Genomic DNA, 17,903 nt, shown 5'->3' on the forward strand with positions numbered 1-17,903 from the left:
CTGCAGATCGATTACCATGACAACGGTTTCTGTTCTACACACAGCTTCCTGCGGATCAATAACATTATCATGATTTCTCGTAATGTTGTATGATGGGAAATATTTAAAAACCATAAATAATACTTCTACGAGTAATTAATTACGATATAATTAGTTAAACTGACTAATTACGATCATAAAAAGTCAAAAATCTACGAAGAAAACTATATATTACAAAGTAATCTCCCTTTTATATAATCAAAATTCAGTAGTGTATGGAGAACCTACTGTGACATAAATTAAAAAAATTAATTCAATGTGGTGATGATAGTTAATAATGTGGTGATGATAATTATTGATACTGAAAGATGATTTTCTGCTTATATTTTTTCGATAAAGTAGATCTGGTTATATTTTCTGCGACGTATTTTACCACACGCGAGTCAATATCAAAATATTTAGCAGCTGAATACATTGAACGAAATATAACTTTTTCGCCAGTTTCTGTGTTTGTGGAAATTACCGCCCTCTTTCCGATTGTCTTACATCTTCCTGTATTACCACATGCAGAGTTCACGCTTCGAGTGACAACTCGAAGGATGTGTAGGGAGTTATTTTGAGTGTCCCCGTCAATATGATCAATAACAAGACCGTCTTTGATCACTCCGAAGAAACATTCGTAGATGAAACGATGACAATGATATCTTTTCTTTCCAACTGTAGATCTAAGATAGCTAGTATTAGTAACATTACCAACTGGTTTTTTTAACTTGCAGTGTCTGATGATACCATTAATATTTGATTCATAGTTTGTTATGACAGGATGTGGGACAAAAATATTTTGCTCCATTATAATAATATTATACGTTTAAATCATTGTTTGTCTGAAATCTTGATATATAATCCCTCACGGATTTTATAGCGTTTTCACCGCTATTATTTTTTTGTCATAATATCTTTTAAGTTCTCTGAACCGTTTTCCGCCGCACTTTCCACATAATTCTGTTTTTCCTCGCACTCCAATACCACACCTCAGACATGGTATTGGTCCTAGACTTCCTCGTCGTATGTTTTGTGAGTGTATCCAACAAAATTCCTTTCTACAGGATTTGTTGCATCGATTTACTGAGCCGATCATCAACCATCTACATTGAGACATTGTATATATATATATAATTTTCTTTATTTAAATATTTGTTTTAATTATATGAACGAGTTTGAGAGATTATCCCAAACTAGGCCTGTTAAATATAAATTCAACCTTGACAGATTATCTTCTGACTTGCCAGTGCGAGATTTGGTTGATCCGAAAAATAAAAGTTTGATCTCGAAAATTCACGACGCCAAGAAAGAATTTTACACGGATGGTGCATCTCATACATGGTCAACGTTCAAGATTATACGCCTTGACAAAGTCAGTGTCGACAAAGTCACGGACACCACAATGAACGACAAGCGAGCCGCAACTATCATTAACTACATCGCTGAATACGAGGGCAATCAAAAATATTTCTTCAGAGTAAAATTTATTGTATTAACAGAAACAGGTAGTTGGATTATCCGTGACAAATATGATCCTGTCCTTGGCAATAATAAAACTATCATATTAAGTAAAAATTCCAGACCGGGTCTACTGACGGGTATTGACAAACCGTATTATGAACGAGCGTATCCTGTAACAGCGGTTATTTATGGAATCTATGAGATAAATAAAAAACCCAACGTTGATAAACTAGCGCCGATGAAATTTTCAAGGTTAAATTGTGTAGCCGAACGAGTAATAGAACACTTTACAAACGTGATGCGTGGAAATGGATTAACTGATTTAAGGCGTGAAAAAATAAACTCGTGGGCTGATTCAGTTAAGGATACCGGTGCTACAATAAAAGATGTTGCTGAGTTAGGAAAAATATTAAAATTTCCAATAACTGTGGCGACAATAACGGGAGAAGTACTGTACCAGTCGAAATATAAATCGAAGGGAGCTCCAATAAATATTATCGATCATAACGCGCACGCATGGACTAACGCGGTAACAATATTTCTACGTGATCGAACTGTTAGATTTTACCCCACAGATATGGGGGGAGGTATGTTTGATTTTATTAAAGAAATAAGTAAAACCGATCCTGTATCGGTATGGTTATTTAAAAGTGATGAGGAGGGTGAATTTGATCAGTTTGTCAAACCGAACGGTGAAATATATCGCACAGAATCCCTCCATGACGAGATGAAAAATCTCGCGACGTTTTTCAAGTACAAGCACGCGGAAAATACTGACAAATTACTAACTAATTGTTTTGCCGTTCCATCTGTTGCGGCTCATTTCACCAGAGAGAGAAATTCATGGAAACCAACACGATTTGATTTACTCGAGGACGTACGCGCAAGTTGCGTCGAATATGGACATGGCGGATTATGGAATACCAAATACAATTACAATGATGTTATTTCGGTTGATATGGTTGCATGTTATCCAGGAAGTTTTCTGGGATACGGAGATTGTTCTGTGTACTTTGAAAGATTTGGTCACCCTACAAACGAGATGACGCGAGTGGCAATTAATGGACCATTACCTGATTTTGATCTGACTGGATTCGCCTGTATTGAATCATTCGAGTTTAACGAAAATCTTCACAAGATTTGTTATGTTTGGTTTGGTAGACATTTTTGTGAAAAACGTTGGGCACCTATAGTTTTGTTGCGATATATGCTAGATTGTATGATACTGACATCGTTGGTGGTCAGTGAGGCAATTATATCATATCATGCACAGACCAAAGTTTGGTTGCCCATGTCAGATTCTGAAGTTATCAGCGAGTTTAAGGATGTTTCCGAAGATGATATTCCTAATAAACTCAAAACCGCAAAAGATCTCGGTAGAAAAATTATAGGAAAATTTACTCAAGGTGGTGCATATGATTATAAAAGACATCACGCACGATTAATTTTAGATGATGCCGAGTACGATTTTATAATCGCTGACACAACAGCGAAAAATATATTTGTAAATCGAGAGAGTGTTTATTTATCCGACGGAACAAAATTGGGTACGATCGTTAGTTACATAAATGACGTATCCCCACAATATACTCATCTAAGATCTTCCATGTTGGCTTATGTTTCTATAAATTTATTATCGATGATTAATAGATTTCCTGAGACCGCAGTCAGAGTCGCAACGGATTCGTTTTATATTTCAAGTAAATATTTAGAACTTGTCATGAAATTTACAAGTAATGATGAACGATGGGGTTCGTGGAGAATAAAAAAGGAACTATTACACAATTACACAGAATCAGCAGATGTTCCAATGAGAGATTTTTATCGTGAGGGTAATAAAATATCAGAAATGTCGAAAGCACCATCGTTGAGTGATCCAATAACTAGATATAAGACAGTATATCTCAATGGACCTGGTGGATGCGGCAAAACAACTCGAACGATTAATGTTTTTAGAAATTCAGATATAATCGTGCTGACACCCACACATAGACTTGCACGTGAGATGAAACAGCGGCAAGTACAATCGTGTACGTATCATAGTTTCTTTCGGTGGCGCGGAGATACATGGACTCCTGAACGGATGGGAGAAAAATATATACCTAAAATAATTATTTGGGATGAGATATGCACGGTGTCATTGGATACATTAAAAATGTTTCTTGATTGGTTGTTGACAAAAAATACCGCCATAATAATGTGTGGCGATCATGGTCAACCGCCGCCCTTTGTTGGACCATCTCCACATGATTGGTTAAAAAATTTCGTTGATTATTACGAAGAAATAGATGATGATCATAGAGCTCTTGATGCAAATTTGAGGGAGTTTAAAAAATTAATCAGATTACAATCAAACAAAATTCAGTGTGAAATAATACGTGGAGTGATCTCAGAGACCTCAATGAGTGATTTTTTGAATTTATGGAGACCCACCGATTTGATCGTAGCAAGTAGAAAAATAATCAGAGACGCTTTACAACAACAGTTATTTCAACTACATAAAGAAAAATACTCAGAATTACCCGTACCGTTGTGTTATAGACCATCAGATACACGAAAACAGAATATTAATGTTGATATTCCAGGACCCTTGACAGAGTCAAGGAAACAGAATCTCGTATTAAATGATATTGTAGCCGTTGATATCAGTGTGGTCGAAGATGCAATACACGCTGACAAATCTCCATGGGTGTTGGGATACGCTATGACAATCCACTCGTCTCAGGGATTAACTATTTCTCATATACGAGTCTGGATTGTAGACGATCGCATCGAGTGGTCAAATTTAGTTTATTTGGCGGTATCGAGGGTCAGAAATATATCTCAATTACGTAGAATCATAATTCCTGAAATCGTTGATAAATTTAACATCATCGATGATGATATAATAAGAAAAAAATTAATCGGATACAAACAATCTGATAAAAAAAATAAACGTGACTTTGATCTTGATGTTGAATTTATTATTGAGTTAAAACAGCAGCAGAATAATCATTGCACCAGTTGTAATTGTATAATGTTATGGCGGTATTCGAGTAATGATTCAAGACAATTTACCGTAGATAGAAAAGATAATAGTCGCGGTCATACACGAGAAAATACCATGTTAACCTGTCTTGAGTGTAATCGACGTAGAGGCGCTAGTTAAGTGATCGAAATCACCGGAGTGATTTTGGTGGTAGTTGTGTATCCGCGGGAATTATTTGTAGTTGTTCACGTGTAAATCCACGTTGAGGAGCGGCCGAATCTAATCTGTAGATTGCAGGTCTGGAAACGCCTACGTTTCTCCCGGTGGATCTTGTCACGGTAGATATTTTGTGTGTGGTAACACTCCAAATAGGATCAGTCGCTCTCGCTTTACCACCTTCAAGTTCACCAGGCTCATATAAATATCTGACTGTAACATCACCTAATATTTTTTGTTTTCCAACATCTTTTCGTTGTGTTGGTATATTTTTTTTGTGACCGCGCTAATGGGTTTCATGTTGGTTGTTCGTGTGATCTCATTATTTAATGCAGCTATCACGCCTGGTAATCTTGCCACCCATTCGCGAGATCTTTTATCCTGAATAAATTCCCTCGCGTATTGATATCCAAATAACCGCTCAGCAAGTGTTCGATTAAATCGCTCAACAATTGCTTGATCACGGTGAATTGCAGTATGACCTCGTCGTATTTTGGTATTATGTTGTTTCATCAGCGATGATACTGGACCAAGAAATTCCTTACCAGGATCAACCTGTAGTAGCTGTGGCCATCGCAGACCACCTCGTTGATAAATTCGTTCAAACGCATCGGCTACTTCAGATGATGTTTTCGCTGATAGCGGCTCTGCTTCTTTATATCTACTTGCAACATCAACTACGGTTAACGCGTATTTGTACGTTTTTCCACGCACAGTATCATGCGGTAAAAACAGAATATCAGCTTGATGAACTTCATTAGGAACACTGACATCGAAATACGCGTACTGAATTTGTTTAGGACGTGGTAGATAAATTTGCCATATTGCTTGTTTAGATAACCACGTTTTAGCAGTAGAATGTTTAACCGCCGCTGCATCAGCGAGTTTACCAATTGCTGCTTTGCCTCTCCAGTATCCTCTCGGTGAATAATAAATTGATTCCATTATTAATTACCAGCCCCAATCGCTAATTTACCTTTCATCGAGGAATATTCTAACCAATTAGCTAATGATTCTCTAATATTTTTATTTTTTATTGAATTTAATGAATGAATTAATTTTACATCTGCAATATGCCTATCTTGTAGATTTTGACTTTTATAAGCTACATCATGAACATGACAAGCTCGATCAATAGCGTTTACTGGTTCCTCGCCTGGTTTTGGTTGATCTTGATCATCGAGCCTGATATCGAGTCGAGTACCAGGACCGCAATAATTATATCCTGGTAGATGTTTTTCTCCTGGATATTTAGCCCATGGAGTACCTGGAAACTTTGACATCAAATTAGCAATATCACCACCGCGCTTATTAGGTAAAAACGAAAATTTCTTTCTACCGCATATAGAACATTTTCCACCGTACGCTATTTTTTTATTTTTTGTTATAACTGTAGCTAAATCAGTAGTTGGAGTTTTAACTTTACAGCGTAAACAATATAGATTCATGTTATAATATATATGGATGTAATTGATTTCTCAGCAACTCGGCAACGAGAGCCAGTTAAGCATCATCCTGCGCTACCGAACTCCATCAGAATGATTATCATAGGACCATCTGGATCGGGTAAGACGCAATTATTACTTAATCTGATAATGAGATGGTTGAAATGGGATAAATTATATTTAGTAGCACCATCCGTTGATGATCAACGATGTTATGATGTACTTAAAGATTTCAATGAAAACGCACGATTACTGGATGAAGATAATGATGTTATAGAGTTTATAACCGATATTGATGAAGCACCATCCGTAGATTCCATAGACGGATTTATTAATAATTTAGTTGTATACGACGATGTGATGCTAGATAAACAATCAAATCCAGCCAGAATATTTTCCCGAATGAGACATAAAAATACAGACGTGATCTATGTTACTCAACGATATACACAAATTCCGAAGGTGATCAGAGACAACTGCAACATTTTAGTTGTGTTTAATGGCGTAGACACACACACGTTGCGAAATATTCATCAAACTTGGTGTGGTGGTGACATGGATATAATTAAATTCAAAAATTTCTTCTCACGAGCGCAAGCTACTCCGCATGGATTTATAACAATAAATTTACATGATCCAAGAACAAGATATCGTGTGGGTCTTGATAAAATATTTGGGTAACAGGGGAGCAGCAGAGGGGGGTGATGATAAAATTAAATTGAATTAAATAGATATCATTAATATAATGAACAACTGTGCGTGGTTACATCAAGGAACCACTAACAATTGTAATAAAAAATGCCGTGGAGAATATTGCAAGAAACATAATTATCTTATAAAGAAAAATCCTCATGCTGGTCCACGAAGTTGTGTTGGATGTAACAACGGCGTTAGAGGATTATATCAGATTTGTAAAAATTGCGGTGGAGATCGATACAGAAGTTTGATGATATATTATAAACACAGAAAGAACATAAATCCAAAAATAGAAAAACCACCATCAGAACTTGAATATTACTTGAAACATAGAACAAATTCCCATGATTCAGATGAAGATTCCCATGATTCAGATGATGATTCCCAAGACTGATAGCAGCAGAGAGGGCTCGTCTACAATTCTGTTTGGGACAAACAATAATCGTAGACGTGGTAATTGACCTCTATGAAGGGTCACTATTTTTTTGGGTCCAAACACAAGGGTGACCACTCCCTTAAGTGGTCTGTTCACCCTCTCTGCTGCTTTAGTCGTCCTAGATATCTATTTTCGAGTCAATTGCAAATATTTGATCCTTTGGAAAGAAATTTCCAGTAAGAATATGCATAGTCCGTCTATAAATAAGTGTAGACTCTGGAAATAGATATCAACCTAGTGACCAGGCCTAACAGTAACCTCTTAATGTTGAGCGCTGAGTGAGACAGCTATTAGTATAATTTTAATAAGTCTGTGATATGACTCGGCCAGTGTTCTAACCTGCAACCCCCGCATCCGAGGCGGATGGCAAACTGCGAAGTCATTAGTAATAGTATTAGTACTATTAGTATTATTATTCACCATGGATGCAAACATCTTCTCAAGTTTCCTCATAGATGCAACTGAATAGAATTCATATATTTGTATATTGATATAACACAGGGTAATGCAATCCAGACATGGGAGCACGCACATAGGGGACAAGGTGGGGGTACTCACCCCCACCCCCACCCCCAACCCCCCGGACTGCATCTCTAAACAGCCATTGGCTTACATCCGTAAAGCTGAATAGCTGACCACTACATGATTGCGTCCCTACACACCCACCTCGCCATTGAATAGATTAACAGTTTTAGTTAAAACAATCTTACCTGCAGTTGACCCCCAGCCAGGGAGGTAGCATGTCTGGCCTACTGTATACTGATGAGATGAATCTGGCAGACAGACGAAACGCACGTGGTCATTAAAATGCATTGCTTCCTTAGTAATGATCAGTGCAATATCGTTCTCCAAGGTAGAATAATTGTACGCGGGATGGAGAATAACACGTGATATATGGTAGTAACGTTCATTTGGATCTTTAATGTGAATATTGTGTTCCCCAGCATACACTCTCCAGTGCGCAATGTCTACATCAAAAATACTAAAGCCTGGTCTGAAATTAAAAATACGGCATCTATTAATGATTTCAGCAACATTTGAGGTGATGCTGTTCCAACATAGAACTAGAAAATGTAAGCCGAAAACTACCACCCAGTTCCATTTCTACACACATCCCCCTTTTCTCTCTTCCCTTAAAAGTCCCATTTCCACACACACTCCCTTTCTCTCTCTCTCTTCCCTTAAAAGTCCCATTTCCACACACACTCCCTTTCTCTCTCTCTCTTCCTTTAAAAGTTGGTGCGTCCTACACCTTCACCTCTTTAATCACCTAAAAGGTATGTAGATTTTAATTCATGTAATAAAACAAGACATTAAGCACGCGTGCGCGTAATCGTGCACATACGCTTGCGTACACGACCAGAACTATGAGAAGAAAAACATTTACTGCACTTTCTTTAAATAAAAACACAGAGGTAACTAGAAGTTGGTAACGTGTCCCATTTATATACTACTTCCTCACTGGAACTTCTCCATCCCATACGCATCACCACACACACATACATTTGGAGGACCTTGTAACTCCACATACATTAAAAGGTCCACCTCAAGGAAGATATGTATACCCTTCCCGTATACAGGATTTTGTTTGACTTTAAACAGAATATATCTCAGGGTCTAGATGTTTTGTAAAACTACATTTTTATTTGACTTATATGACGTGTTTTCCACATACATTGGAGGGATGACACACTTGTGATAAATGACATACAATATGGGGACACAGGTTTACACACCTTTAGTTCACTACATCTGAGAGGACTTCGCAGAATTACCTCCTCCTTGTCCAAGGGAAAATTTCAGAATTCTGTTTGCTTCGTAAATTTTATTTACTTAATTGATCAATGTTTTCAATTTTACTTTGTGAAGTATAGATAAAAAAAAGAAACAACACAATATATAAGTATATACATTTTTCCTGTCTTTGCTTTACTTTAGTATAAGCCGATGACTATAAATGACCTAGTAACAGGTACATATCACTTGTCGTGTTACAATTTTATGAGACAATTAAAAAAATTGGGATTTTATGGATCCAAATAAAACAATAAAAACATGAGATTACACAACAATAAATTGTTTTGGCAGTAGCATATTTTAAAAATTGTCAAACTGTGTCAATTTAAGACTATACTTGAGAAAGGGAAAATCATAAATGTTTTGTCTTGTGTTGCTTGTGAACTTATTTTTCTATCCCGATGTGGTCTGTCAGAGTATAAGGCGCGTTTATTTACTTTAATCAGGTTTGTTCTCGTCTAGTCTGGCATAATCTAGTATGTCTTATTTTGCTTACTCCTCTCCATTTCAGACCTTTTGCACTTAATCATATAGTCTTTGTTTTCTTAATATCCCATCATTTACAGCGAAGCTGTTGGCATGGTTACTGCGAGGCAGTTTAAACGCTTTATTACAATATTTTAGAAACTATCAAATAATGTCGACCAATAACTATATTTTTAAAATAGAGGCAATCTGCCTGTGCTTTTTGCTATCTTAATATTAATTCGATTGTTTTCGAAGATATATCGATTACAGTTGATGGTTCCTCATTCATGGCATCTCTAAATGCCCAAATTAGTCTGAATTCGTCTGTGATTATTGCAAGACTCGTAGCACAGTTGCTACAAAATACTGTTTGCTTTTTATCTTTACATATTTGAAAACCTTAAAATAAGACAGACAATAACTACATTTTAGACGTGCTTTCCTTTATTTATTTTTCTTTTCTATCACAGATTAGTAAGGCATACTTGGGGGCTTCTCATGCAAAAGTAGGGAACGCCTGATTGGATAAAATAAAAGTAACATGCATAAATAAGAGAACGGAAATTAAGCAAATTGCAGCAGAAAATGTACCAAAAGAGAAATAAATCTAATTACTAAATCAGATGTTTAATAATGCTACATTTAACAAAGTAAAAAGATTATGCAGTGAAGACTATATTTAACCCATTACAAAGGGCTTACTTTGGAAAACCGCATTGAATGATGCTTACCATGTCAACTTTCGATTTTCCAGCAAAAATATTAGGTCGCGGGGGGGGGGGGGGGCTCCGAAAGAGTACGGTTGAAGTAGAACATACCTTGCAACAGCGAACACGAAAGAAATAAAGGAAGATGAATGATAAATGAACGAAGATTTGAATAATATGAATATAAATTTACTAACTGCAACCGAAAATGAACGTGCAATAAACAAAAATAAAGTATAAGGGACACAAAAAGTATATTCTAATACTGAAAATAGTGAATAAAGTGTAACCTAAATTTTGGGATAAATCTGTTTGGATTTTTATGAAGAATTGGGAGATATTAAAACTGAGTAAACTATGAATATAATTTAATTGAGAATGAAGCAAGTTTCTTATGCAACGGAACGGTCAGTTTTTAAAGAGGACCGCCGGTGAGATTGCAAATCATTTTTCATCTAATACTGAACGTCTCCCGAGCGTCTCTGGCAATCACTATGTGGTATAACCCCGTGTGCTTAACTAAAGTATGTCCAAACACGTTTTTCCTAAGGTTCGGGATGACCACCGCCAACTTTTCAAGAAGGTTCCATCTTTATTGAACTTTAACTTAAGTTGTTGATCAAATAACCAGTTTTGCACAATTTTAAATTTTCTAGAAAAACGAACATTGTAAATTCACCCTGATATATACCTCATGTAGAATAAATTTGTATAAAGTGTCTTTGTTTATTGAATTTTACTACTGCAGATAGAATTACACGTGAGAACATTGTCGTATATCAAAGAAACCAGGAGACGAGGTTTTCCAGCATGAACATCAACATATGTGGTGTGTTCGTTGACAATTTATTAAGACTGTGATCCTGTTCGAGGAATCAAGAGTTATTCGACAAATTTAATAAAACACAAAAGAACATATTATTTTATATTAAATTCTAAATGTTGCGAGTTCAGAATAAATTTGTATTTTACAAAAGAAAATTTAGTTCAATTTCGCAGAGTAAAATGGATTACCATGCAAAACAATCGCATGGCCGACAAAATATATAAAGTTCCCAAGTTGAATAAATAATTACTAAATCCTATAGCCATACCGATGGAAGTCAAAGGTAGCAATGGGAAATTTGCATCAATTTATTCTTGCAATCGTAGATGTTGGGCCTGGTTACAGGCTTTGTTCCGCTTGCTGAAATACACAGTGAATGCGCTGACTTGAATTGAACGTAATGATATTTGCACCTTGCACTAAATATCATTTGAATTTCGGAAAGGGTTCCCAGGAATGATCCTGTACAAGTATAACTTGGTTACTTGTTATACTTACAGTTTTCCTCGATACTGTACAATTATAATTTGGTTACTTGTTATACGTAAAAATTTTCCTCGATACTGTACGAGTATAATTTAGTTACTTGTTATACTTACAATTTTCCTCGATACTGTACAAGTATAATTTGGTTACTTGTTATACATAAAATTTTCCTCGAAACTGTACAATTATAATTTGGTTACTTGTTATACTTACAATTTTCCTCGTAAAGGCCGTGTTGCCTATCATTTTAACTATAGGAATGTAGTTAGTACTAACCATAGCTGTGTTTATTTACCCTTCAAAGTGCTGAGCTGATGTCACCAGTACGTGTGCATTCAAGATTGTGGCACTCCCGGAAATGTAGCCTAAGTCATCTACCAGCAAAGTCTATATATAAAATTATTAAATCAAATATACATAACACTATACACACACACACACACACACACACACACACACACGCGCGCGTATATATATATATATATATATATATATATATATATATATATATATATATATATATATATACATATATAAACACACATGTATATACACACACACACACACACATATATATATATATATATATATATAGTTATGTATATTTAATTTAATTTGATTGTTTGTTTGTTAGTTTGTTAGCTTTAATTTTTTTTTAAATTACATTACATGTTATAGTAATGTAAATTTTTTTTAATGGAATTTGACATTTTCCAGAAATTAGTTTGACATGACTGTTGTATTTTTGTTTTTTTTCGTAAACAGCTAATACTAGAACTTTGTATCTTAAAGCTGACCTAGCTCCTGGCCTTGATTCAGAATCAGTAAACAACTTCTTTTTGTATTTCGTTATAGGGTGATTTAGAGGTGAGGTTGTACTGGGTGTACGTGACTTAAGACATGAAAGTAGCTTGTATTTCTAAATTTTGTTTTAACCGGAATTGCGCAGTAGTGAGATTTATTAGTGATATATTGAGACATTTGTTTAGTCGGGCTTTAAAACACTTAGACGTCAAGGTGTTCTTTTTGTTGTGACCAGCTTGAGTTGAATTTAAAGTTTACTTCAAATTATTTGGATTCTAAGAGATTAATTATTTTCCCTGGGAATATTTGAGCGCTCATACAGAATTCTTGGACAAAGACATTTATTGAAATTTTATTCGGAATTCAAAACTGTAATATTATTTTCTGTGGTTCACCAAAGAACTTAGACACATCAGTACTATAATGGCTACAGTTTACGTCATCGCCTTACATTTTGGATTTTCGTCTAGACTCGAACTCAAGTTCATTAGAACATTTAATTACTAGGACTTCTAAGTTTTATTTCTTGGATTATTATTGGATTAATTTTGGATTTGATTCTTAAAACAGTAAGCTCACTTGGTAAAATGTTACAAAGCTCGTTGTCTTCACTTTTTTATTGTTACTGTTTATGAGAGCCTAAACACGTAACTATATATATATATATATATATATATCTATATATATATATATATATATATATATATATATATATATATATATATATATATATATATATATATATATATATATATATATTACTAGCAATTGAATAAACAATAACATCCCAACTTACCAACAGTGTGCTTGTACCTGATATAAGTAATTGATCCATAATTTAAGGCTGCCATGATCGTATTAGCAGAGATTAAAATCAGAAATTTAGCTTGAGTTGTATATTTAAAAATAACGTATTTCAGTCTTGTGCAGCATGTATATCTATGGTGTATGCAACTATACATCCAGCACTGGCTATAAGAAGAAACAAGCTGTATACAGATGACGTGTTTTCTGATCGAATAAAGATTTCCATTTGAGCTTCTTGGGGAAAAAGTAATTACAGTTTCAAGTAATCTCAAAACTAATCGTATAAATATTAAGTAAAACCTGTGGATTGAAAAGAAGAGTTATATACTGAGTTTCAAGGGTGTCTGGAAACCTTAATCGACCAAATAACCTATTATCACCTCCCATGGGCACCACCCTTTGTTCTGATATGTGTTTTTTAAACAAAAGATAAGGGTTGTTATGTCCATTGCCAGGTACGTTATGATGACAGTCTGTCAACTGAGTCTAACGTTGCACATGGAGGTGTAAGGTCCGTTGTCAGGTACAGTATGATGACAGAGTGTCAGCTATGCCTAGCATTGCGCATGGTGGTGGAGCGTTCGTTGATTTCAGTTTCTGGATAATGATACAAATACTCAAATATCGATCTTAAGCGTACATATATATTCAAATCAATATAAATTGTCCAATATCCGTCCAACAGATTTATCCTTGCATGTAAACATTGTCATCATAATACCCGAGCAGTGTATGGTATTCAATAGTCAATGAGAAATGGATATTTCCTTTAACAATATCAGTGTAGTCAACCAGTCGTAACTCGAAAATAAATTATTTTATATACTAATGTTAACGACTACTAAATTAGAATCACTACTTACGACATAAGGCCATGAATTAGGCGTGCTCTCCACGCCTCCCACGATAGTAGTGAATAGGGATACCCTACGGACAATGGGAATTAGCATTACAGAACCCCTTGGGACAATCTACGGACAATGGAAATTTAACATGGCGAAAAATCGTGGGACAATCTACGGACAAGGGGAATTTAACATGGGAATAAATCGTGGGACAATCTACGGACAAGGGGAATTTAACATGGGAATAAATCGTGGGACAATCTACGGACAAGGGGAATTTAACATGGGAATAAATCGTGGGACAATCTACGGACAAGGGGAATTTAACATGGGATTTTTTAAACTTTTTTTAAAAAAAGGGGTAGGCAATTCAAAGACTATCTCTTTTCGAGAAATATGGCTGGCCCTGAAAAGGGCCTTTGGGTTTATGTTAATGTATTCATAAACATAAATGGCACCGCATTGGTCTTCTTCTTCTCCTTAGGCTGCGTCTTACTGTTGGTCCGTACATCAGCACTCTTTTCAGGCATCCTTGTCTTTCGACGTAGATCCTACGTATCCACAGGCTGGTGTTTGTCCTGTGGACAACGGTCCACTTCGATCGGACATACATAAGCAAGTCTGTCCGAAACATCATGGAAGACACAAGGGTGGATGACTCAACTGTAGTCCACATCTTGAAGCGACGAGAATAGGTGAATCAATGCAGTGAACGGCGCTTATTTATAGGGACAGGAGGGATTGAAACGGATTGAGTTCATTCGCCAATCCGAACACGCGTTAGAGAATTCAGTCAGCCCGCATCCAATCCGAAGAGAGCAGTCTGTGACGTCACGTAGTCAATATAGATTCGCTAGCGCTTGTGTGCAGTCAATCTATGCGACAGTGATTCAACATGACGGAAACTCAGAAAACGATCCAATGGGGTACACCAGCAGGGGAGACCGCCCAAGGGAACCCGGACTTACTTTCAGAAGAGGTAAATTGGGATTTTGTGGATTTTCTCTCCTCGCAAGAATTTGTTCCGGAACCTTCGTTACCTTCTTCATTACCGCAAGTGGAGAATTTTAGACAGAGACAGAAAGAAGAATTGGAGAAATTTATGCAACGACAAAAAGAAGCGGAACAGGCTTTTCTCCTGCAGCAACAGCAACAAGAAGAAGAGGTAAGAAAAAAACAACAGCAACAGCAAGAAGAAGAAGTAGCAGCAAAGAAACAAGAGGGTGAAAATCAAACGGTCACGGTACTGTTGGACATTTTAGCGGAGTTAAGAAGTCTGAAACAAATGTATCAGACTTCATTATCACGACCGAAGAGAATACGACCTTCCCGAGCTAAACACGTCAACCCTGTGACTAAGCCTACCGTACCACCCTTAGTGATTTCAACCCAATCATCATCAACATTACGCAGTCCAGAAGTAGGCCTTGGCCGTGGCAAAGGCATAAGGCAGTTAAAGTTGATTGCTTAAACTCACCCCTACACCATGAAGAAAAAAGGCCCTTTTCAGGGCCACCCACATTTCTCGAAAAGAAATACAATTTCAATTTGCCAATAACTCAAAAAAACCCCACCCATTTTACCCTTATAGTACGTGTCTGTGTATGAGTGCGTGAGTGTACGTTCTTATTTTAAAATCACAACTCAAAGACTCTTACCTTATATCATTCATTTATTCTTTTCTCCATTTTTTACAATCTAATTCACAATTCACAACACATCACTTTAATTTAAAGTTCATTGACTTCTTCTTTTTCCTTTTTTAGTCTCTCTGTTTTTTAAATTTCTTCACCGTCACACTCTTTTCCTCTTCTTCCTCCTCACTGTCTTCCCTTCCTCTTTTCTTCTCCTGTTTCTTTTTCTTCACCTGTCTGCTTTCTTCCTCTGAAGAATTCCTCTCTTCTTCTGAAGAATCCCTCTCTTCTTCTGAAGAATCCTTCTTTTCTTCTGACTCCTCTTGTTTCTTTTTTGGGCAATCTGGAGACCAATGTCCTTTTTCTTTACAATAATAACAGGTATCTTGACTTTTGTCTTTTTTAGTCCCTGTTTTTGTTCTTTTTTGACGGTCTGGACACTCTGAAGACCAATGCCCTTTCTTCTGACAGATATAGCAAGTATCTTGACTTTTATCTCTAAAGGAAGGAGAGTAGTCCGTAGGCTGGTCTGAAGAGAATTTTCTAATGACCCCTCGCAAAGCTCTGACGAAACGTTCCATCTGGTCAGTCTCTTCCATCGTTGTGTTCGGCTTGAGAGTGAAATGAATAGTGAAAGGACAAGACACACACCCTTTTATATACGCTGGTCTGCTATGACTATAAAGTAGTTTATGGTGTTTGAACTTGAGTCATTTGACTTTTTGCTTTCAAGATGAAACGATCCCATTCATTCGAGAAGAAAGAAGAAGAAGAAAGTAAGAGGCAGAAACGTGATCTATCGCCTCGTACCAGGGCTGAAATCTTGGCACAAATTCATGCCAGTGATTTTGAAGAGGACATGAGTGAACCAGAATCAGAACCCTCTAAACCAAGTTCACCACCCTTAGTTAACCCTGAAAAGTACTATTCCATTCGAGAGACGGAAAAGCGCTCCTCTAGAAAATTTAGAACCACGGCTTACAAATACACGGTGAAGTTTAAAGATTTCAAGGCTGAAGTGCCGTTAGAGAAAGCAGAAGTGTTCATCACCGAGGTGTGGGATTCTTTGCTCACTGCATTGAGTGCAGTGAGTGCAGCAATGTCAACCCAAAGAAGACGATCGCTTGAGACTTTCCATACAACACGACGGTTTGAAATCCCCTGTTTGGATCGAGTTTAGCACCCCTGCAGAATTGACTGCTTCCAAAGTCATGGACAAGATTCAACACGTGCAACAGTCTAATGACCAGTTTGACATCACCGATGGAAAAGCCACACTGGACATGACCCACGTCTCTCCTCCTCAAGGGACTGGACGCAAAAAGATGTTATTGGTAGACGACCTTCGCAACACCAAAACAAGTCTCGTCCGAATTAACAACCCTCAAGACCAGATGTGTTTAGCCCGTGCCATCGTGGTGGGACGAACCTATGCCAACAAGAACGACACGGTAGAATGGAAAAGAACCTGGGACACTATTCAACGTTCCGACCGAGCCAAACAACGAAACGAAGCAGAACTCTTGTTACAACAAGCCGGATTGCCCAAAGACACACCCTGCGGCATTCCTGAGATGCAAAAATTGCAAGATGTCCTAGCTCCACGATACACCTTGAAAGTGCACCCTCAAGAAATGCGCGGACCTCTATTGTTTCGAGGCCAAGATTTTAAGGACGGAAAATACATTCATGTTTATCATCACGATGACCATTTCGATACGATTACCAGTATCACCGGATTTCTGGGATACGGTTATTACTGTGAGAAATGTGACCATGGTTATAATAATCGAGAGCAACACAAGCATTGTGGATTGAAATGCTCAGGATGTTTGGCCTCTTCACCCTGTCTGAGCGAAGAACCAGTGCCTTGTTCCACTTGTCTGCGCACGTTTGTCAGCCCTACCTGTTACCAACAACATCTGAAAACGCAAGGTTCACAGAAGAAATGTGCTTGTCAACTCCTGAGATTGTGCCCTACGTGTGAACAAGTCATATGTACCAATGCTGCCAAGGCACACGTATGTCGAGGAAAGAAAAAATGTCACATTTGTCACCACATCGTGGACTTGGAACACCAATGCTACGTGCAAAAATACCAACCCCCACCAGAGAAAGAGGACGGTCACAAGAAGAAAGGCAATTTCATCTTTTTCGATTTCGAATGCATGCAAGAGACCGGCATTCACATTCCTAATTTCTGCGTGGCTCATCGAGCGTGCGAGAAGTGCATTCAAGAACCTATCTTCAGTCATTGCCCTCACTGTAGCAAGATACCCGGAGGGC

General features: G+C 37.0%; 1 protein-coding gene across 2 annotated transcripts in view; it reads right to left on the reverse strand.

Moving 5' to 3' along the window:
* Window positions 1-17,903, reverse strand: part of LOC149806150 (trypsin-like) — a 52,046-nt gene that overhangs the window by 14,916 nt on the left and 19,227 nt on the right. For both annotated transcript variants that reach the window (XM_089951049.1, XM_089951051.1), the window contains exons 4-6: window positions 14,002-14,040; window positions 11,823-11,914; window positions 7,954-8,237 (exon numbers count right to left, since the gene is read on the reverse strand). In XM_089951049.1, the coding sequence (XP_089807175.1) occupies window positions 7,954-8,237; window positions 11,823-11,914; window positions 14,002-14,040 (415 nt within the window). The remainder of the gene's footprint in view (window positions 1-7,953; window positions 8,238-11,822; window positions 11,915-14,001; window positions 14,041-17,903) is intronic.

This window comes from Sinohyriopsis cumingii, chromosome 2 (assembly GCF_028554795.1).
Source record: "Sinohyriopsis cumingii isolate HCF-2022 chromosome 2, ASM2855479v2, whole genome shotgun sequence".
Taxonomy (NCBI): Eukaryota; Metazoa; Mollusca; class Bivalvia; order Unionida; family Unionidae; genus Sinohyriopsis; species Sinohyriopsis cumingii.